This window comes from Haplochromis burtoni, unplaced genomic scaffold (genome assembly GCF_018398535.1).
Source record: "Haplochromis burtoni strain Fernald_Lab_line unplaced genomic scaffold, NCSU_Asbu1 Contig_182, whole genome shotgun sequence".
In the NCBI taxonomy this organism is placed as follows: domain Eukaryota; kingdom Metazoa; phylum Chordata; class Actinopteri; order Cichliformes; family Cichlidae; genus Haplochromis; species Haplochromis burtoni.
In genome coordinates this window covers 269,024-292,008 of record NW_024582543.1, presented here as the reverse complement: position 1 = coordinate 292,008, position 22,985 = coordinate 269,024, and the positions used below count along the sequence as shown (strand labels likewise).

The window sequence follows — 22,985 nt, the reverse complement described above, 5'->3', positions numbered from 1 at the left end:
AAGGTGAGATGCCCTCATGTGGCTGTACCATTTTGGAGCTATTTGGTGTCCCTTAATAATTCATTAATTAACCTAATGGATTATGACACTGATTCTAGTTCTTCTATCTATCCCAGAACACAAATAACGTTTTTTTAAAGTTGGGATTACAAAAGCATGGAGTGTGATCTCATTACATTAACATTACTTTTGAATTTCTTCAGCATCAAATAATAAATGTGGCACCTTATTGAAAAAATAGATGCAAAGCTTTGACTTCCAAAAGTACAGTAGATCTTTGGTCAATGACATATCTCTTGTAGTTTTGCCTATGTACACCAACATGGTGGATTTAAAAGTGGATCAAGATGTGACTGGAGTGCAGTTTGTGGGTTTAACAATAGTATTACATAATATGATTAAGAATTACAGAAATCAGGCGACTGCGTCACCACTGAAGACATTTCTTTATCTTGTGAAACTCTTGGGTTGCTTTGAGTCATCAGTTTTGCAACATATGGCTGAACAGGCGCAGCGAGTATAGCCTTGTACACTTCACAGTTCATGCTGTTACTTCTATCAGCGGTCACATTATCAATAAATGCTAGTGACCTAGTTTCACTGGTACCCATACATGCCCATGCAATAACATTGACTCCCACATGTTTGACAGATAATGTGATACGCTTCAGATCATTAGCTGTTTCTCTCCTTCTCCACGATCCTTATGGTGCAAATTTGTTTTGGTTTCATCTGTATAATGTTTTTTCCAGAACTGTGCTCTCTTTTGGATGTTTTCTGGCAAAGTCTAATCTGACTTCCCTATTTTTGGGTGTAACCAGTGGTTTGCATCTTGTTCTAAAACCCATTTGTATTTACATTCCTTTTTCTTCACTATGTTAGATGTTTTGTTATCTGTTTTTCTTGACCATGGAAACAATTCTGTCATCATCCACTTAAGCTCTTTCCTGTCATGTTTTAGGCCTTTTGTTGGTTCTGAGCTGCTCACTGAATTTCTTCCTAAAGTTGTTGCTGTTTCTCTGGTTTTTCAGTCTTCATTTGCACATTCTTCCCTTTGGACCTCTTATTGAGTGTTCCAGTGGAAAGCTACCAAAGGTTGGATGCTTAGAATCAACTTGCTTAATTTCTGCTTAATTTCTTTGTGAATTATCGGGGGAAAGACATCACATGGCCATGAAACTGCTTGTCAGTCAATTGCTCAGTTGCATTTGAGCCTCTGAAAGTGGCTGTACTTTCTAAACAGTTAATGCAATACATTTGCTAAACCCCTTAAATTAAATCTGAAAGTCTCTACTTGAATCTCATGTTAATTGTTTGATTTAAATCCATTGTGCTGGTGTGCAGAGGGTATTACAAAAATTGTAATTTTCCCAAAAAACTGTTTGACATCTTCCTATTCTCTTTGCACATCTCATAATGTTTTCAGTACAAATATAAAAAAAAAATGAAAACACTTTGCACACAGTACAGTGGAAATTTATACTTTACGTATTTACAATCTCGCTATAAATTAATCCCTCTCATGGCACATATTTTAATAGTGCAATCATGGTTTATTAGGGTTCTTATTTTTGTATTTCCACATTCTAGACCATAACATCTTGTCACAAACGTTGGAAACTGCTTTCCAAATACTAAACACAACGAAACACAGCGTGCAGCAGATCTCAGGGTTCACTTGAGTCACTTGAGCAATTTGTCTTCAGCGCCATTTGGCGTTTAGCTCTTGGTATGAACACGCCCATGAGCACCACATGGTCTGTGCTCAACAATAACATTGGCTGCAGAGCAATGATTTGAGGGGTCTGAGGAAATTCGTGCAGACCATAAATTCAGCTGTCTGGTCCGTCCTGTTTTCCCTGAACTTTAACTGTGGTTGTCGCTTTGTGTGTATGTGTGAGAGAAGAGCGAGCAGGTGACCCTAGTGAAGGTGTAAAACGTGTCTCCCGGTTTTCTATTAAAGCTGTGTAAGTGGGTATATAGTCGGCTAGCTTGTAAGCTAAGAGTGGCTAAAATGAACTACCAGATGAACGGTTTCATTAACAACAGCAGCTCGGTTTACGATGAAGACTGCTTCCTCTTCTCTTCTGAGTCAGTTGGAGAAGGACACCCCGGTAAGTTTTAACGTGCCATTCCCTGTCTGTGAGGTAGTTTCCTCCCTCCTCCTCCTTGACCATAATAATTAGCTTAGCATCCTGTTAGCCTGTCAAACAAGGTTGGGTACCGCTGCTAGCTTGGCATGTCTGAGTGGAGTTTATGGAAAAGCTAGAAATAATAATTTCAGTGGCTTGTTTAATTTACTTTTGAACAGTAAAGTCAGGGAATATTAAGTAAAAGGGACACAAAGAAGAGGGCACGACGTGATTTAAGTGAATGTAAAGGTTGTTTTAAAAGGGAAAGGGCTAAAAGTTACACTGGCTGGAGCAGTCTAATTTCGGCTAAACTCTAAAGCTGAATAAAACTGATATTTAGAACGTTTTAACTCAAAAAACATGAATGAAAGAATGGCCTGCTCGGCTTCTGTTTTGTGGACTGTTAAACAGTTTATACAAAATGTAAAGTTTCCCACATACCTTACAGACTCTACCTGCAATCATTTATACTCCTTAGAAGTTAAGGGAATAGTTTATTTGAAAGCTCAAAGTCACTGTTGCATGCTAGCTGCATGGCGGCTAACACCACGTTATCCCGGACTGTTGGTGCTTGTCAATCACATCCACCCCATCTCTCCGTCAGCAGTCAATGTTTTATCCCGTTGGGGGTGTTGGCAATACACGCAAATTTGTGGTTATTTAGGACCCTTGGCTACCTTTTAGCACTGCATCATATCATAAGTTCAGACAGATAATGATGCTTAATTTGTCGGAGATGTTTAGGAGTTGATTTGTCCTGCTTTATCGCCACTTTTCAAGTCGCACACTGACACCTCTCCTAAACAGCTCAAACAAAAACCTAACTTAATAAGCTTAATGAGGCTCGGGCCTGTGGCAGGACTGCTTTTGTGTTGGCTATTTCACTGTAAGGGCTTACTAGAGCACTTAAGCCATCATTAAAAACGCTGTGACAAGACTAGTTAAATATTTTCAGTGAAAAGACTTACAAGAAGCCAAAACTGAGGTCTTGCATGCTTTAATTGAAGAATTATTGAGCAGCTTGGGACACAGTGTGCTGCAGTTCTCAGTCTCATACTGGGACAGCTCTGTTGCAACAGATAATAGGCTTACCAGTACTCCTAAATATAGGCACTGCAGGGGCTAGTGCTCAACTCTGAGGGCAAAGTAGTCCCGTTTACAGCCTTTGCAGTTAGAAGGGAAGAAAAACTGCTTTAACAACCTGAAAGCTGAATAGTCTGTTTGTAAATCCTGTCACACCGGTTCTAAAATTTGTTTTTTGGAAATGTTGAAGTTGAAGACCAACACACTATGGTTGGTCTTATACTATAGTTAAAGGCCTCCAAATATGTGGATATGGAGTTTAGGCTATGGGTTTCAATTTCTTTGCATTCAAGCAATCAAATGTGGAAACTACATCATGAAAGGGCAAACACAAGTACAAATATCTTTGCATCTGTTCTGTATTGAAATGATTTTTGCTTTTGTTACAATTGATTGAAAACTAGTCATTATCCAGTCTTAAGTGACAAGAAGTGTAAAACCTTCTCTTAATGATAGTAATTATTAATTTGAGACTTGGCTTTTTATAATATGCATAATTTAATGTTTCATTCATTTAATTATGAAGTAAAATATCAGCTGTTATTGTCATTTTACCAACCAAACTAAGGAATCGCATTAAACTGTTGTGCTTATTTTGCTCCACAGATAAAATCTGTGACCAAATCAGCGATGCTGTGTTGGATGCACACCTCAGACAAGATCCTGATGCCAAAGTAGCATGTGGTAAGTCAAAGAGGCAGGGCAACCATAAAGGCTTTTTTCTTCTTTTTTTTTTTTTTTTAACTATGGCACATGATCCACTGTTGAACCATATCTATGCAAAATTGGGCATGTTACAAATCTCTGAAACAATACCAGTCTGAAAATGTACTTTCTTAAAATGTTGTTTTTAGGGGCTTGTATTAAAATGATCTATCATGTGCTTTCAAAGTTCTGCCCTAGGGTGGTGTTTAGGTGCAGACATGGCAACAGTTGTTAATGAACTGCATTTTCTTCAGGCCATTTTCATTGCTTTCACTGCATATTGTTTTTGTTTTTTGTCCTCAGAAACTGTTGCCAAGACTGGGATGATCCTGTTGGCTGGGGAAATCACCTCCAGGGCTAATGTGGACTACCAGAAGGTTGTCAGGGACACAATTAAACATATTGGCTATAACGACTCTTCGAAAGGTAAGATCAGCTAGCTGTGAGTTTAGCTCCGGTTCAAATGTGTGCAGTTGTATCCAAAAGGCCAAAGAAAGAAAAGTAATGGTAACTCTCTTCTCTCTTGGAGAAAATTACAGTAAATCTTGAAGTCTGATTATTACCCTTTCATAAAAAGACTTGTGCCACCACTCTGGCTTAATGCCACTGATATCATGGACGTAGGCTGAAAGATTCTTGAACTTTTTTTAAATTATTATCAACTATAGTTGGTCTACAGATCTTGTTTGCACATAGTGACAAATTCAGTAGATGCAAAATTTGTCCTAATACTACTTTATTTTGACGTATAATGATAAGCTGAAACATTTTACTGAGGCTTATTTTGGGGGATTTATAGGCTTTGATTACAAGACTTGCAATGTGCTGGTGGCTTTGGAGCAGCAGTCCCCTGACATTGCCCAGGGCGTTCACCTGGATCGCAAAGAGGAGGATGTCGGAGCCGGTGATCAGGTCAGCTGATTCTTACATTTTGTCTAGAGCCAAGTAACTGAAGCCAGAAATGTAGCAGTAATGTACTTTAATGATTTGGTAAATCATTTAATGATTTGACACATGACTGCAACTGTGGCAGGGTCTGATGTTTGGGTATGCCACTGATGAGACAGAGGAGTGCATGCCGCTTACCATTGTCCTGGCTCACAAGCTCAATGCCAAGATGGCTGAATTGCGCAGAAATGGAGAGCTGCCCTGGCTCCGCCCCGATTCCAAGACTCAGGTATGTGGTCAAAGTATATTTACAGTTTGGAGCCAGTTCTGTAAGTTATAAGTGTAGGTGGAAGCTAAGTTTGTTTATTTCCTTCCTTTGTTCGGCTTTTGTTTTTTCTTCCTCCTCTTCAGTTTGTACACTTATGGTTAGTTGGTAATTGGCTGTAACCCCATTTCTGACTGTACTGAATAATTTAGACAGTATTTGCAGATTTAAGTGTGGTTTGAATGTTGAGTTCCTGCTTTGACATGCTGTAAAAGGGAAATCTTAATACTGTGTATAAATAATGAATGGTAATATTTTATATTCTGTGTTTAAAGTGCTTGGTGCCCTCTGTTCCTGTTTTGGTGCATTTGCTGTTGACTCTTGTACATTTTTGATGCAGTTTATAAAGTTTCACTCACACAGACGGTGTAAAAGTTGGATGGGTGGATGTAGCTACCATGATGCCACTCATTAGTTCTGGAAGTCCAGCTTTGAAGCCTCAAAATAATTTTTTTTTTTTTTTTTTTTTTAAACCTGATGTGAGGAGAGAGGGTTTGACTGTGAAACTGCACACTCATTGGCTAACAACTTGGTAGACAAAAGTCATACCATGGATTATCCTCCTTTCTGATGGGATGTGTTAAGACTGTTTACAAAACTCACTTGTAAAGAGTACATTCTCACTTGAACATGTTGACTCTTAGTCTTTCCTGTGCACCAGTTTATCTTGCATAGTAAGCAGGTGACTGTGTTGAAAAGCTAAATGCAACAGCCCGAGTTCAACTCCAATCAAAGGTTCACTGCTGCATGTCTTTCCCCCTAATCCCTTATTTCCCCACTACTGTTATCTAAAGGAGAAAGACCAGAAAAGCAATGTGAAAAAAGAAAGCAGTCCTCCCATAGGCCAGCTGCAGGTATCTCCACCTGGTGGACCTTAAAAACATTGCAGATTTAAAGCTTTTGTGCACAGGTTTCACTTTTCAAGCACAGAAGCTACATCATCTTTATACAATTTATATTTATAGTTCAGATAAAATTGGACAATACTGTCTGTCCTACATTTTGGGAGCTCTGCAAGAAATGAAGATTTGTGTTGTGGGTTTTTATGCTGTTTTTGGAAAGATGCTGTTAGCTAAAAGACATCCTCACATTAACTATCAATGCTTTAGCCACAGGCAGTGAAAATATTTGCGGTAAATACAGATGCATGTCATTATTATTGCCGGATGTTCCTGCAAACTGTTTTGCTTATGTATGTTCAAGCCTGTGATTATACTAGCTGGAGCCATCACCTGTCTTTGTTTTCTCCCTCAGGTGACTGTTCTGTACAGGCAGGATAGAGGAGCCATGGTACCTCTGCGCGTCCACACAATTGTGATCTCTGTGCAACACGATGAGGCCGTAGGTCTGGATGAGATGCGTTGCTCTCTGAAGGAGCGGGTGGTGAAAGCCGTGGTTCCCAGCGGGTTTCTTGACGATGAGACCATCTACCACCTGCAGCCCAGTGGGCGCTTTGTCATTGGAGGACCACAGGTGAAACAAAAGCTGTAAACCTTTTGAAGGCAGCCATGCTGTCACACTAAGGTCATTAAACTTTCTAGTGAGATTTAATGGACTAATACCTCCACCTTTACTTCTGGCAGGGTGATGCTGGACTGACCGGGCGTAAGATTATTGTCGATACTTACGGGGGTTGGGGAGCCCATGGCGGTGGAGCTTTTTCTGGGAAGGACTACACAAAGGTAGACCGCTCTGCAGCCTACGCTGCCCGTTGGGTGGCCAAATCTCTAGTAAAAGCTGGGCTCTGCAAGCGTGTCTTGGTCCAGGTGAGTACACAGTATATCAGTTTTACTCAATCTAAAACCTGCATATAATGGGATTTAAAACTCAGCTGCCTCTAGAACTGAAGGTACTCAAATTCATGGTTTTACATCTCACAAAAAGCAGTGTTTACAGCTCCCCGTAGACAGTCATGCACCAGCTTGTCATCTATCAAATTCTGCTTGTTGGTTTAATCACCTTCTAATGTTTTCATATTTAATTTGTCTGCATGAACCTGTTACCATTGTACATGCATCATTGCATCTTGCTCTGGATTTTCATTTGCTGGTATTGGATTCCTGTGCTTTCTAAGAGCATAGAAAATATTTTCTGTGACTGCCTAGACTTGAGTTGTTGATCAGTGTGTACAGTATGTGTTGTAAAATGTACTCTACAGTTAAAAAGTTGTCAATGCTGCTCTATTGGGAAAGCAAATCAAGTGGTGAGCAGTTCTAACTGGTCTCTGCAGCTTGTCTGTAAGCTCACTATTCCTGGGCTTAACTGCAGCAATGATCAGCTCTGTATCATCACACTCACAATTGAATCGGAGAAGATTTTTGACTATAATCAGTGTACTAAAGCACATGTGGAGTGCTTTGGTGTTAAAATGTGTCTCCTGTCATTATTTTTGAATGATGTGTTTATGATTAACAATTGTTTTAGGTATCCTATGCCATTGGTGTTTCCCATCCCCTCTCTGTCTCAATCTTCCACTATGGGACCTCCCAGAAGAGTGAAAGGGAGCTGCTGGACATTGTGAACAAGAACTTTGACCTCCGTCCAGGAGTTATTGTCAGGTATTCTGTGACAGTATCAGGTCTTTGCTACCAAACCTCCACTTTAGTTCTGTTTTATTAGGATTGTTGTCATTTGGTTTTAAACAAGAGGCATAAAAAAGCTAGTCATGTAGTCTAAGCCCTTAGCTGTACAGGCCTAGAAACTGGTCTGAGCATCTGGCAGCCTACGGTTACTACGGAGAAAAATGTGGATTCCTTGACCAGCTGGCAAGTAGTTGGTAGGTGAAATTGGGCACAAAGTAGGTGGTTTTACTTCTCTATGATATTTCAGCAGTGAAAGTGGCATTCACCCAATCAGACGTTATTCCCTCTCTCTCTTGGGGTCTGGGGCCTAAATGTCAGAAAACTCTCAAAATGGAACCTAGTCTGTTAATGAGGTAAAACATTGGCATGTGTATTTGAGTTATATGGTATAACATTCCTCTACAATCTTGTGTTTTTAACATCTCTAAACAACAAGTTTCAGCTATTGTATGTTAAAACCGTTCCTTTTACCAAACTGCATTTGTGATGCCGACTACCAAGAGCAGAAATGTTTAGCTGGCGAGTCACTCTATTTAATTCTTGTTTCAGGGATCTTGACCTGAAGAAGCCCATCTACCAGCACACAGCAGCTTACGGTCACTTTGGTCGTGACGTCTTTTCATGGGAGGTGCCAAAGAAGCTGATGTACTGAACCCTCCTGTTTAATGGGCCTTGTATCTGTCATCCTTCTTCCAGTCTTCTCCCTTTTTAAAATTCGTCCTCTCACAAACAGCCACACTTTGACAGCCTTTGCTACATACAAAATGCCCTTTATCCACATGTTGGTACACATCCCTGCAGAGAAAAAAAATGGCTATTTCAGTTCAGTTGCCAAGACCAGAGTTTAAGCGCTGCGGCCAGATTCAAATAATTTCTGGTGCATTTCTTTTGCATAATTAATGGCGATCATGTTTCCTGGCACACCTATGGAAAGAGTGCACCGATTTGTATGTCAGCAAATCTGGTATTATTGACACCTCCATATTAAAACCATACTTGCATACAGTAATGAAAACACTTCTAGTATTCCACAACCTTCAAATTCAGAATCTCACTGCAGTGTAGTTTTAGAAGTGATCAGTGGAAATGTTTTGTCTAACTTGACGGTAACTACACAGTACAGAAACGTCTTCTATTCCACTTGCACTCCTTTTTTTAAAAAAAAATTTATATATATTTTTTTTATAAACCTCTTGATGGCAAAGATGGGTCAAACGCTACAGTTTTCTATTTATTTATATTTTTGTTTGTGCTGTCCCTTCAGGCCAGTGTTTTCTGACGTTTTACAGAGAAGTCAGAAGCTGCTATGATCTCGTGGTTATGTTGGGCTGTACCTCGATTTATTTTGTAGGCTTTAAAACCATGTGAATGTTACAAATGATGTTAAATGTGTCAACGTTCTGCTGACCAAGATGAAGGCACAGTACTTGGCATTACCGAGACAGTCTGGGTGTATTACAGAGAAACCTGGGCTCCGTCACCTCTAAGCAGGGGCTGCCTTTATCTCATGGAAACACCGTACTTGAAATATTTTATGATGGTGTTTGAATGTGGGACCTAAGTTTGACTAGCAAGGAGGGACAACTGAATGTTTGTCAAGTCTATTTTATTTTTTTTTAATTCAGAAAAATTTTCCCAATCTTGTTGCCCATCCTGGTTTGTCCCGCCTGAACTCAATGGGGAAAGTGGAACATGAAGAGTAAAGCTACATCACAAAGATGTGAGCACCGCACAGCTGCAGTTAGTAGTTTTAAGGTTACCTAAAACACATATTGCATGTACAGATGCTGTTAATCGAATGCAGAAGTTGTAAAAGAAGCTTTTCTTTTAAAATATTTGTTTTTAAAGAGATGTATTCATATTTAATGCCATACATTGTGGGCTATGATTGTGACAAATCAAATGTTTCCATGAGAAACTGTTCTGAGATAACTGCTGTTCTTTTAAAGAGACTGATACACTTTTTTGCTAAAACTCTAGATTGTTCATGTATGTGTGATTGTCAGACCCTGGCTAGATTCAAACCTGAGGCTTTTATGGAGTTTTTGCCTTTAAATGCTTTTCCTGTTGCACTTCTCACCTAAATGCTGATTCAACTCAGGCTTACAGCATTTGGATGTTCCTGTGTTGGTTATTGGCAGGTTTAAAATATGCCTGCATCATGCAGCTAGATGGTGCTGTGTTCCCCAAAATTATAGTGAAGTAGCTTTTTAGTCTGACTCCTGTAGCACCACCTTGTGGCTCGTTGCATGTACTACAGATTTAAATTGCTCCTACAAATCTGGCAAACATGTCTGAAAGAGGGTTAATGTTCCCCTCACCTTTGTTCAGACACTCCCACAATAGTTACGGTCATCCTGCAGGCTTTATATCTGGCATTTGTCCAAAAGACTACTTGCGCTTATTGCTGTGCTAATGAAATTTTCTCCTGTGAAGTGTAACCACACGTTACTGTTCCCATTTTGCCGTCTGCTGCACTGTGCTTCTGACATCTGCACCCTCACACACAGCCTCTGACAGAGGGAGGGAGAGATCAGTTGTAGACGACTGTTTTAATCTTGCTGCCGAGTGGAAGAGTTGGTGGGATAACTTGCCATGTCCAGTGTATTTATTTCTAGGTTGCTGTCTTGTGAGTTGAGCAACCCACAGAGATGCAGGTGTCGCATTTATGTGACTGCGTTCATTCAGATTTGGCGCATGCTTAAAGTGATATATTAATGTTGCAGTGTTTGGTAAGATTTTATTTTTTTCATCGTGCTCCTTCAGGCATGCAGCAAACGCATCAGGATGCAATCACAATAACAGGATGCTGTGGCTAACGGGCTAATGTCACACTGGTTATTTAAATTAAGGAACCTACTTTTTAAACTTTGTCTCCTCTCGCTCATCCACAGATGGAGAAAATAGTAGTTGGGGTTGTACAGAGAAACCAGCCTGTTTACATGTCTCCTGTGGGCGATGTGTTTGAGGAGCACTCCCTCCCTTGTTCAGTTTTTGTTTTTTAAATAATTTAAGTCTGCCAGCAGTTGCTAAACATGGGGGGTAAAAAAAAAAAAAAAAAAAAAAGTGCCTTTTCTCCTCTTGCAAATTTCCTCTTCCCCTACCTCAAAGTACACAACTTACCATTTTGACCCTGACAACCCCAAGGCTAGTTTCCGTCTTTGGCGTTTCCCAGTGTGATTTGTTGCTGACTTTCTCTTAAACTGTTGAAATAAAATGCACCCTTGCTTTGTGCTTACAGGCTGTGCTTGTTTTATGTGAAGGGCTAACTTCAACATCTTTAAACTGTGCTGCTGTAGATGACACTTTCATGTTTTTAAATAAAGCAGAAGTGATCCTGTCTGCGAGGTGGTAAAGATGAACACTTCCGGTCTCTATTTGTGCTTTATTACTTCTGCCAAACTGCTGACTTGAAAGTAGGAAGATGACTAAAGACCAAAATATCTGCCCACCCTACATTCAGCAGTCGACTCAAACACTTTTACCTCATTTGACTTCTAAATCTCAAACAAGTCTATTTAACAGCAAAGGATATGTTGTCAAGTCAGCTGGGAAACACTACAAAAACACTTTATTAAAGAAGAGACGGGAAACTTGAGAAATGGTTGGTATATCAAAAAAAAAAAAAAAGCACAAAGGCAATAAGTGAAATCTAACTCTGAGCCAGTAATATTTACTCTGCTACAAGAAGTAGCAGTAGCGGAGTAAAGATGACACTTAAACACAATGTTTTCTGCATTTCATAACTCTGTGCAGGCTGAATATATAATGCAAAAATTACAGTATGCAGTAAGAAATCAAATTGGGATGTGAAATACTGTTAAAATGCTGCTGATGAAGATTTGGTGCTCGATGAAATATCTGCTGCGTCCACCACGCTGACTCTTATTGGATCTGCTTTGAAAAGAAGTTGTTATTGAGACTGCATGTTTTTTTTTACTTTGATTTCACACAAACTGTAGTCAATGTACACCCACCTTAATCCTTCAGATTGTGTTGTAGTTCAGAGGCTTCCAGGCAAATTTGTGGCAGTAGAACAGAGTCTGCACAGAGTGAGACATGCATCGCATGTAATACTGCAGTGTCTGAAAGCTGAGCAGGTGAATTATTGTAATAGAGGTTTACTTACTCCGCACTTGAGAGCAGTCTTGACGTCTCTGCATCTGTATGTTGTCAGAGTGCATGGATCTGCAGGTTTAAAGCAGGAGATAGAAGCAAGTGAACTTTCTTCTAACTGAGAATTCTTTAAAGGGACGTTTTGTATATTTTGATTTGTGCTTTCAGATTAGACGGATGCATCCAATTTAAATCTCAGTTCCTGGGCCTAAAAAGTACTGTAATGCATGAATGATGCAGTTGTAACTAATGTATAATTATGCCATATTAGGTCTGCACTTAAACTTTTTTAAATACAAAGCATGTACAAGACAGATTATTGGACATCCTGGTCTCTGGAGATCTTGTGTCCAACATATGACATATTAAGTAAACGATCACAATCACTGCAATAAAAGCAAGGGAGAACAAACTGACCCACAAGCGGAGATTCTTCCCCTTTACAGAAGTGCATGAGGTGACAGATGGCCTGCGGGGTCGCATAAGCCAGTATTGCATCCAGCACTGTCCTGCTGACCTTGTCGATCACAGTCTCACACTGGTTGCGGTAGGAGGCCGGCAGAATATGGCAGATCTCTTCCAGCAGCTTGACCACTGCTTCCTGTAGAAGAGGAGCAGGGTTTTTAAAAAAAAAAAAAAAAAAAAAACGGGCAGTGATTACTCTCAGCTGTGTGGTCTGATTGCTTTTAAGTGTCTGTGTGCAGCACAAGGAAGTACTGTTTTTATGTGTGGTATAACTGTGTTTCACCTCTGTTCTTTCTTTGGGAAGCAAACCCTCCAAAGTCTTGATGAGGAAGGTGCAGAAGGAGCATTCGGTTGAAGGCTTCACCTGATTGAGGCACATAAATGGCAAGAGTTCAGCACAATGTTTTTTGTTTTGTTTTTCTTTTCTCCCCGCAATGTGTCTTTCTAAACTTCAGATACTCACATTATCACTTGTCACAGCAGCCTGAAGGGCCTCCTGGGCAAAATAGCTGAGCATCTGCTCTTTATCACAAGAGCTGCAGAGCCCGAGGATTTTGCACACCTCCGCTGGTTTCTGTGGAAGAGAGGAAAAACGTGTTTACTGACCTCTCAGTGTCAGAAATGCCATACTCAAGGATGCATCTGGTTTTGGACTTCTCAGACTTACCAAGATGGAAGTAACAAAATTGATGGCCAGTGGGAACATCTTCTCCACCTCTTGTTTGCAGAGATTGGCAGCTGGACCGTGCATGAGTGCACACACGCTTTCAATGCCATTCATGATCTTTTTCTGTGCAGAATAAAGCGGTGAGTCAGAATATTGACTTAAAGACTGGTAGCCCCATTTGTCTTCAGCTAAGTAAGCAGAGCAGGTGTGGCATTTTTTTTTTTTTTTTTGTTTTCACATTACATAAATAAACTTGTTGATTTATTAAAATGCATTTAAATGGCCTGTATTTGTATAGTGCTTTTACTAGTCCCCCCCTAGGGACCCCAAAGTGCTTGACACACCCAGTCACACACTAGTGGAATGCAAGGCAAGCTACAGTTGTAGCCACAGCTGCCCTGGGGCAGAATGACAGAAGCGAGGCTGCCATATCGTGCCATCGGCCCTTCTGGCCAACACCAGTGGGCGGTAGGTGAAGTGTCTTGCCCAAGGACACAACGACCGAGACTGTCTGAGCCGGGGCTCGAACCGGCAACCTTCCAATTACAAGGCGAACTCCCAACTCTTGAGCCACGATCGCCCCGCTGGTTGCTCGTTTTCCTTTTGTTTTGCTTTGTTCATTTGTCTCTTTTAATTCTATTTTGTTGTACTTTTTCAACATGTTCAAAATAAAGATTCAATCAATCACGATCGCCCCCTGTCTTCTGCCCCTTTAGCGTTCATCCAATCACAACATGTTCATTAACCACCTACTAATACTATGTGAGGCCCTAAAACAGAATCAGTGTTGTGGATTTAAAGCTTCAGTACAAAATCTTAACAGTCACAGAGTTAACAAGTGAACTGAATGAATACTATTCAGTTTTCTATTTGTGCCTAACAGTAGCAGGGTTTTTTTCCCCAGACTTCTTTACTATGGTGTCATGTGGTAGTGGTTGAGAACAAGGCATATGTTACTTTTTATTTATGTTTTCATATTTTCCTCTATATAATACAATTTAAAAGTCTTGAGGAACCCTTTTCTTGTTAAGACACTTAATACTGACCTATGATGCATTCAAGCATCTAAACCCTAGTATTAGTAGTATTTTTGCACCAACCTAATCAAAGGTTGGCAGACAGGTGCAGCATGTCCGTAAAAAGTTTCAGGAAACTGGACAAATAGAGGATAAGTGTTCATCATTGCCTAACAAGAGATTGAGTCTGAGTGGACAGGGTGGTTGTCAAGAAGCCATTCTTAAGGAAGGGAAATAACAAGAGAAGGTTGACCAAATTACACTGAAAATCAGTGGCAACAGGACTTATGGAGTGATGAATCATCATTTGAAAAATTTTGGGTTTAAGTCATTTTCAGAGGAGCTCAGTAAAGCGATCCAACAGTGAGTGTTTACAGCCATCTGGCATCTCCTGTTGTGTGGGGATGCATTTTATCCAGTAGTGTGCCTGCCTCTAATGGTAATGGATGGGCCTCTCAGAGCCCAGAGCTCAGCATTATTGAAGCAGTGTGGGATCATCTTGACAGAGAGCAGAACAAAAGGCAGCCGACATCCAAAGAAGAGCTTTGAATGTCCTTCAAGAAGCCTGGAGAACTATTTCTGAAGACTAATAAGAATATTAAGAGATAACACGAAAACAGTTCAGGGTGTGTTGAAGAATAAAGGAGGTCATGCCAAATACTGACTTTCAACCTCATTAGAATCAGACTCTGTTTTTGTCTCTTATGCTGTATTTCCATGTATGCTTACACATTGCAATGAACCACTGCACCTTTTCCCCAGCAAAACACAACCAAACGAGGGGTGGTTCAAGACTTTTGCACAGTATTGTGTAACAGTTTTGTTTGTCTTTTTTTAAACAGATATTTGGTTCATTTTTGTTTTTTGAGATTAACAGTGTGCACTGATACAGTGACATGTGATTAAACGCTGGTATTTTTTAGGTGTTACTTCGTAGCGGCAGAACCGATTTAAAGGTGAAGTGTGGACACTGAGCAATGCTGTGTTTGGTGAAACTCAAATATTCAGACACTAATGTGTTGTTTCTTTTTTTTATATATACATCACTCCATGTCAGTGTGAAAAAGGAAAACAAGGGGTGTTCACAATACAGCTGTGTTCATTAAATAAAGGCATTGCTTGACTTCACACCAGCATGCTGCTGTGCTACATAAGCTCCAGACACATACTATGTAATAAATCCCAAACATCTTTTTCTGCATCTTTCCATGTGTACATCCTCTTTTATATCAATGTTTATCAACATACGTGATAAAAAACCCCAACTTATTTCTGTCTTTGGAGCCTGTAAACCAGATCAGGCTAGATCAAAAGAGGATCTTGGAAGTCAAGTGTGTGTGTGTGTGTGTATGTCTGAACAAAATTTGAATGGTAAATTTCATTTCAACTTTTCTTAGAAAAAATAGGAAGTGGCTCACCAGCAAAACTATGAAGTGACCTTTAGTTTGGTGTGTGTGTTTTTAAGACATGCACAACTGGTTACAGATTATTTAAATCTCCGAAGGTGAAAAATGTGCTTTAGATGATAAGATTACACTAAAAATTCCTGGAATGTAAAATATTTAGTTTTTCTTTATTCATGCCACAGGTTTCATATTTTAATCTTATATAATATATTTAATATGGGAATGGAAGATGTGGATAACATTATCAGCGAGCAAATTTGAACATTTAGGAATGTGTTTGCTCCTCGGGCACCAGGTGTACTCACCTGCAGGTCTGCATTGGAAAGCATGTCAACAAGGAGTTCAAATATTTTGGTGCAGTCTTGGCAAACATCTCCGGTCTGAAAAACAAAATCACATGATGAACATAAATTAATACCCTAAATCTAGGTTTGTTGGGATCTCTGTGCTGTGGGCACAGTTTAGTTTGGTTTAAAGTTTATTCAATCTGGATTCAAAAGTAGGTGGTAAAACTTTTACAACCTTTTATAACTCGATGCTTAACAGCAGACTTCTTCATTTTGAAGAAATGAAAATCTCACTTCTCAACACTGCGCCCTTACATTTGCTTTTGCCCTCACTGTGAGCAGTGCTAAAGTGTCACACACTCCTATAGTGTCATTACAATTCCCCACAAAAAAAAAAAGAGTTTTAGGGAAAAAGTCTGCAAACATGTTCATGGTACTCAGGGAAATTATGTGAGTTTTTTCCTTTTTACTAACTACTACTAAATTTTAAATTACAGATGTCCAACTCTTTTCACATCGAGGGCCACATACAGCCCTCTTTGATCATAAGTGGGCCAGACAAGTGAAGTTTCCCGTCCTGTGAGTTTAAAGACTACACATTGACTGCCTGAGATATTTTAACATAAGAAAAAGAAATGTAATTTCTACAGTTCATCTCAGGTTTTCTACATGACAAAGAAATGCTGCTGAAGTAAATAAAAGACCTCACGCATTGAAAAAATTAGAAATTTCTATAGTCAGTAGTGAAAAAAAAACACAACATACTTTTACTTTCATGTCTTTTACTTATTTATTTTGGTCTACTTTGAGTGGCCATGCAGGAGGCCTTTATTAGTAGGCAATGCGGTAAGACCAGAGATGGGCAGTAACGCGCTACTGTAATCTGATTACTTTTCAAAGTAAGTAAACCCCCGCCTACCCCATTCCTGCTTTACAGGTGAAAATAGAGCAAAGGGACCACTAGTCTTTGACTTTATTTATTTTCTGCTGTGTTTTACTTGCATCTATTTGAAAGACTGAGTGTAAACACAAAAAATATTTTATTTTATGTGCTGGAATGTGCAGAAAATAGGTTTAAATGTTAAATTAATTTCTTCCAGTCAGAGAATGGTGCATATAATTTTATTTTTGTTTGATGCATAAAGTTAAAAGATTAAAACTGATAAAACAAGTTTTAAAAAGAGACTTTTCCATTTGATTACATTTTGTATGATGGATTATGTAGAAAAAGTAGAATTGGGCTGAAAGATCTATCGCTTTATCACCTCTTCAGGTTGTAAATCGTGTTTTTAAAAAGTAACTAAGTAATTAATTGCTTTTGTATGTATGTAATCAGTAAAGTAACGGGATTACTTTTTTGGGGAACTAATCAGTAATTAGTTACTGATTACTTTTTTCAAGTAACTTGACCAACACTGGGTAAGACTCATGAAAAGATTTTCCAAAGCCGTCCAGTGGACTGAATTGGAGTCCTTGCAGAGCTGATTCTGGCCCCCGTCACTTATGTTTGACACCCCTGATTTAAATGTAAAACATGGCTTAACTATGAGAAATCACTTACTTTTAACTCTTCAGGAACGCTTTCCAAACCACCGCTGCTGTAAGTCAAGGCTACAGGAAGAAATTTTCATTAATAACCTTCACTTTAATTAATCTCATCACTGTACTTTATTTTATTGTCTTACCACAGCCTTGGAGAGCGATGGAGAGAAGCAGGGCAAATGTAAGCAGGGCCATCTTCTGTTAGTCTCTGGAAGGTTTCCTTCCTCACATCTGTGGGTGAACTGCAAGAGCTGCTTATATCTGATCCACAGCTGTGGTCTCAACCCGTTAGATTTTTTTTTTTTTTGGGGGGGGGGAGCACGCTTGAACCAATTTGATAAGATCTCATTCAGTTAGCAGAAGTTTTTTTATTCCCCTCCCATTCTCAATATGGTAATGTTAGTCGAGTTTCATATTCACTTCCTCACACAAAGGTGCAAAAACAAGTTATTATTTTATCTTTCAAGACATGTGTGGGCTTTTTTTGTAAGTATGTGCTGTATTTCCTAATGCACTACACTGTCATATCCAACTCTGCATACTTTATCGCACTTTCTTTAAAACTGTACCATTCACAACGTAACTGTTTCAGATTGTACTCTCAGTTTGCATTTGACAAACATAAATGGGGGAAATGTTTCTCCTGCTTCAACTCGTTCCTTTTAGCTTCCCAGAGTCTGTGCAATATCAGCAAATAATATAAAACATGTAGGAATTTGCTTTACAGCCTTGACCTAATGCTAACAACAAGCTTTGATAACCACAGATCTATGACTGTAGGTCGTTGTTAAGTTTATTTTTACATTTAAAACTTCTGTGACATGCCATTCGTACTACTACTTCCTGTGGAAAAAATGAGAATAACTAGCTCAATACTGTCAGACAGAGTAGATGCTTAAAATCAAACAAAAAGTATTGTTAGACACTAAAAACCGGGGTAAATATAGAACACATTTTCTAAATGATGGTTTCATTTATTAAGAGAAAAAACTAAACACACCCGCCTACTGGGCCTACTGTTTGTAAAAAAAAGAAAAAAAAGAAAGAAAGTTGCTGTGACTAATCGCATTTGTAGAAACCTGAGGTTAGTTTCACTAACCACACCCAGACCTGTTGAATCAAGAAAACACTTAACTAGAACCCGTTGGACAAAGTGAAATTAAAGATCTCAAAAAACGAGATATCACATCACAATTTAAAGAAACTTTCTGTAAAAGTTTACAAAGCCATTTCTAATGCTTTGGGACTCCAATGAACCATGGTGACAGCCTTTATCTACAAACAGGTAAACCTTGGAAGAGTGCTGACCCTTCCCAGAATTTGTGAATCTCCCACTGCAAAATTAATCCAAGAGCACATTCACAACTCACAAAAGAACCCAGAACAACATATACAGATCTGCAGGCCTCCTTTTCCTCTGTTAAGGTCAACAATAAAAAACAGAGACTGACCAAAAAAGAGCATTTCATAAAAAGAACATCACGCTGACAGTCAAACACGGTGGTGGTAGTGTGATGGTTTGGGGCTGCTTTGCAGCTTCAGGACCTGGATGAATTGCCATAATTTGTTGGAACTGTGAATTCTGCTCTCTATCCAGCAGGACAATAATCCAAATAAACCTGAAAATCCACGTCTGAATTGCTCAAAAGCAACAAAATTAAAGTTTTGGAGTGGCCTAGGAAAAGTCTGGACATGAGATGCTTTCGGCATGACCTTAAACAGGCCGTTTAACCTTTAACCATAAAAATGTGGCTGTAATAAAACAGTTCTGCAGAGGAGTGGAAGAAAATTCCTCCACAGTGATGTGAAAGACTCAACGGCAGTCATCACAAATGCATGATTACAGTTCTTGCTGTCATGGGTGGGACAACCAGTTCCTGGTCACTAATTTGTGCAGAGTAGTGTGGGGTTTTTTTTCGTGAAGATGTGCATTATTATTTCACTGACTGCTGTAGAAGATAACCGAGGCCATATTGTTTGCGCTGCATTTTGTAACACCTGCACAATCACATGTTCAGGTTCAAATAAAGTCAAAAGCAGCATGAGGCTTCAGTTACAGGAAATCATGGCACTAGTTCCCTTTCTTGCTTCTTCAACTTTTATGTTTGCATTACAACAAAGGACTGCTCAGTGACACCTCAGATGTACCTGCTCCCACATGTTTAGACAAGAAATAATTCAAAAGCTATTCAACTGGAAATTGTACCAAATATCAAAATACATGGAGTTGGTGGAGTGATTTTGTTGGAAAGACGCAGCTCTCTGGACTTTACAGAAATCTTTTTTTTTTCATATAGTTAAATTATAATGCAAATTGTTGAAGTCGTTTATTTCTATACAAGACAATGTAGAAAATTAGAATTTAGAAAACTGTAAGGCTCTTCAATTATAACAACTTAATAAGGACTTTATATACATTTTTAATGGATTTGGCTGATTTAACCAAATTCTATAAACCTTTGAGTCGTATTTATCTAGATTACAATTATTTTATTACTATTTAACTATTATCTATTTCTGCTTTGTTCAGAAAAATGTCTCTCACTCTTTTGATACCATTCCAATTTTTTGTTTTTTTTTTGTTTTACTAAATCTCACACCAAACCAAGTGAAGTTCTGAAAATTGCCCCGTTCACAGCTGTGGACACAGATAATGAGAAGCATCACCGTTTTGAACAGCGATGGTCTGAAACTGCAAACCTCTTCCAGGGCCTGAAATTCCCTCCACAACAGGCACGAATTAAGAACACTTGAAACAGAAAGATATCTGGATTTGGATGCATTCCTGATATGTTCTTGAGAATTTTGATTGTTTGTTTTCTTTTTCCTTTAACAATCAATGGGCATTTGTGAATATATGCTGGGAAAGGGCCAATCCCCCCCTCCAAATCAAACAGCCCAGCAGGTAGCTCTGCATGTTTGATTACCAGATTTTTTACACTAGATGTCCTTTCTGTTGCAATCTGGGATCACCAGGCAAATGTGTAAACCACTAAACTTGGTGCAGCTCATGCTGTTTTTATATAGTCTCTACCTGATTAACCTTTGAGGGGAAAATCTGAGGTCGTTAAGTCACTGTGACTAATTTTAATGTTTGTTTCTCTCATTCTTGTTGTTCACAAATGTCCAAAACCGTATTTTCACAGCGCAGTCAATGACTTTACACTGTGCAAGTTTTCCATATAATAAAATCATTTTCCTAGTAAAAAAAATAGTAATTTAATAAAACAATAAAAAAATATGAATACAGTGCAAATTGCAAATGGTTTCAAAATGACTCAGGTAATGCAATAATATGGTTGCAGTGCAGGTTTGCAGTGTGGTAGTTAAAACTGTGTCCAAACAGTCGTTATGCGGACATTTGATGGACTAGTTAAACCTGTTTATGGCTCTTGGCTCGTAATTCAGAGCTTCAAGGTCTATGTGTGAAAGGTTGCTCTAGTTTGCTGGATGAGAGAAGTTCAAATTGGCTGTGCATGGGTGTGCTTGGTCCTTGCAGATGGTGTTGACTTTCCTAAGTCAGTGCATGCTGTAAATGTTTTCCAGAGCTGAAAGCTGTCCCCGACAGTCTTCCCCTTTCTCGATATAACCTGAGTTTTCCTGTGAGAAACCACAAAAATACAGTAGCAGCACCTGTCAGAGGAGAACACGTCACTTCAGTTATTTCAATATGCCTTACAGTTTCAGTCTAGATCAGGGGTGTGCAATTCCAGGCCCTGAGGGCCGGTGTCCCTGTAGGTTTTAGATCTCACCTTGGGTCAACACACCTGAATCACATGATTAGTTCGTTACCAGGCCTCTGGAGAACTTCAGGACATGTTGAGGAGCTAATTTAGCCATTTAAATCAGCTGTGTTGGTTCAAGGACACATCTAAAACCTGCAGGGACACCGGCCCTCGAGGCCTGGAGTTCCCCACCCCGGTCTAGATGCCAACAGTGAGACAGTTTTACATGAATGTCATTCCCTTTCAACCCCATTACAGTCTTGGTGCACAGCTGCTTATCATTACTGGAGTGTTTTTCTGTATTCTTGCAGAAAATCTGCCTGCTTTTTATGTTTGAGGTAACATCCAGGAAATTTGTCCTCCCTAACAATAAAAATGCAAATAAATCTTTGTAATTCACGCTTTTGTTTTCGGTGAATATTTTTTAGAATATTATACATAATGATCAAGAATTTGTTATATAGTTGGTAGAGTTTCAGTTATAAATGAAGCAGCGAGCTACAAAGAAGTGAAAGGACTCCGTTTGTGACTCATGCTTGATTTACACTGTGCACCTGTAACTGCAACTTTTTACAGTAAAGTTCTGCTTTTTTTTATTTATGCTTGTAAATTTATAGTGGTCGGAGAGTTTGCTGCCTCTTCTATGCTGTGACTCTTAGCTTTAACTCAGAGTTCTCATCATAGGGGGGACTTTCTACTTCACGTCCCTTATGTCTGTCACCAAACTTTGCTCTCAGATATACAGCTGGGGCATATTCACCTGGAAGAACAGGGACCATCCAGACTCAGTGAATGACTGGAAGGTTTAAATATTACAGTCTTCACTATCACTGGAACAGATAACTATCTTAGGTGAGATCATTATGGACACACTGCCAGTAAGTGCTCCTGCCAATAAATCAATTCTCTGGAATGTGTGTTACAATGGCAAAGGTGTGTGATGGCCAAAGCTTCAGCTTTACAACCTGGTTGAGCATGTGATCACGTGCCACAAGGCTTGGTGCAGCAGCCTGGGTGTAATTCTGTCTCTGAGCCCAAACCGTAGTGCAAAAGTAAAAGTCAGAACCAAACGGTGATCCTGGAGTATCATTTAATCCCAAATTATTACTGAAAAAACTCCAGGGCTTGAGCACAGTTTTTTGTTGGTGCTACATTGACCTTTGCAGACACATGTAGCTGTCAGGTGTCTAAATCTGTAGAACAACTGGAAATGTAGGCTCCTTTTCTTCATGTTTCTGTTTGTGTTTATCCTTTAGCCTCAGTGCTGCACAGATGACCTTAATTCAGTGTGGGTAAAGCACTTCTTTGTAGAAAGTGAAACAGCAGCATGCATGGAAAGGGAAATAACCACTCCTGACCAAAAAGTCTCACATTTGTCAACAAACATCTTGATGATCCCCAAGACTTTTGTGGACTCAGGAGACAAAAGTTGAACTTTCTTGGAGGTTGGAGTCCAGTTACGTCTGCATAAAACTAATACAGCATTTAATAAAAACAACATCACACCAACAGTCAAACATGGTGTTATGGCCTAGGGCTGCTTTGCTGCTTCAGGACCCGGATGAATTGGCGTAATTTGTTGGAACTGTAAATTCTGCTCTCTATGCAGCAGGACAATGATCCAAACACACCTGAAAATCTACATCTGAATTGCTCAAAAACAACAAAATGAACGTTTTGGAGTGGCCTAGTCTGGACATGAGATCCTTCTGGCTGTCCATGCTTGAAAACCCTCTAATGTGACTAAATTACAGTTTTTGCCTGTTGCTTGAACACTATAAACCCATGCTTAGACTAAAGTAACACAACTTGAAGCTTTTGTTACCATACCTCAAACAAATGTAGAGTTGCGAGGGCTGCTTACTTTTCTCAGTTGGTTGCAAATAGCAGAGGTAATCCTAAAGTTTTATTTGATACTATTACTAATATTATTACTCCTGCTTCACCTGCCGCCATTATCTCCTCTGTTGAAGATTGTGAAACTTTTCTTGATTTCTTTTTAGAAAAAATCAGTAACATAAGGAAAAACTTATCCTTTTCAGCATC

At 39.3% G+C, this 22,985-nt stretch overlaps 2 protein-coding genes across 2 annotated transcripts; one reads left to right on the top strand and one right to left on the bottom strand.

Moving 5' to 3' along the window:
• Nucleotides 1-1,769: 1,769 nt before the first annotated feature.
• mat2aa (methionine adenosyltransferase II, alpha a) lies at nucleotides 1,770-10,953 on the top strand. The gene is made up of 9 exons (XM_005934604.3): nucleotides 1,770-2,114; nucleotides 3,822-3,899; nucleotides 4,224-4,346; nucleotides 4,720-4,832; nucleotides 4,954-5,097; nucleotides 6,388-6,606; nucleotides 6,717-6,899; nucleotides 7,558-7,691; nucleotides 8,265-10,953. The coding sequence occupies exons 1-9, from the start codon at nucleotides 2,015-2,017 to the stop codon at nucleotides 8,365-8,367; spliced, it is 1,197 nt and encodes a 398-aa protein (XP_005934666.1). The 5' UTR covers nucleotides 1,770-2,014; the 3' UTR covers nucleotides 8,368-10,953.
• Nucleotides 10,954-11,315: 362 nt separating this feature from the next.
• Nucleotides 11,316-17,486, bottom strand: LOC102289428 (prosaposin). The gene is made up of 10 exons (XM_005934605.3): nucleotides 17,358-17,486; nucleotides 17,234-17,283; nucleotides 15,691-15,765; nucleotides 12,964-13,086; nucleotides 12,760-12,870; nucleotides 12,580-12,660; nucleotides 12,249-12,432; nucleotides 11,845-11,903; nucleotides 11,693-11,758; nucleotides 11,316-11,609 (listed from the first exon to the last, which is right to left on the bottom strand). The coding sequence occupies exons 1-9, from the start codon at nucleotides 17,407-17,409 to the stop codon at nucleotides 11,702-11,704; spliced, it is 792 nt and encodes a 263-aa protein (XP_005934667.1). The 5' UTR covers nucleotides 17,410-17,486; the 3' UTR covers nucleotides 11,316-11,609; nucleotides 11,693-11,701.
• Nucleotides 17,487-22,985: the final 5,499 nt, after the last annotated feature.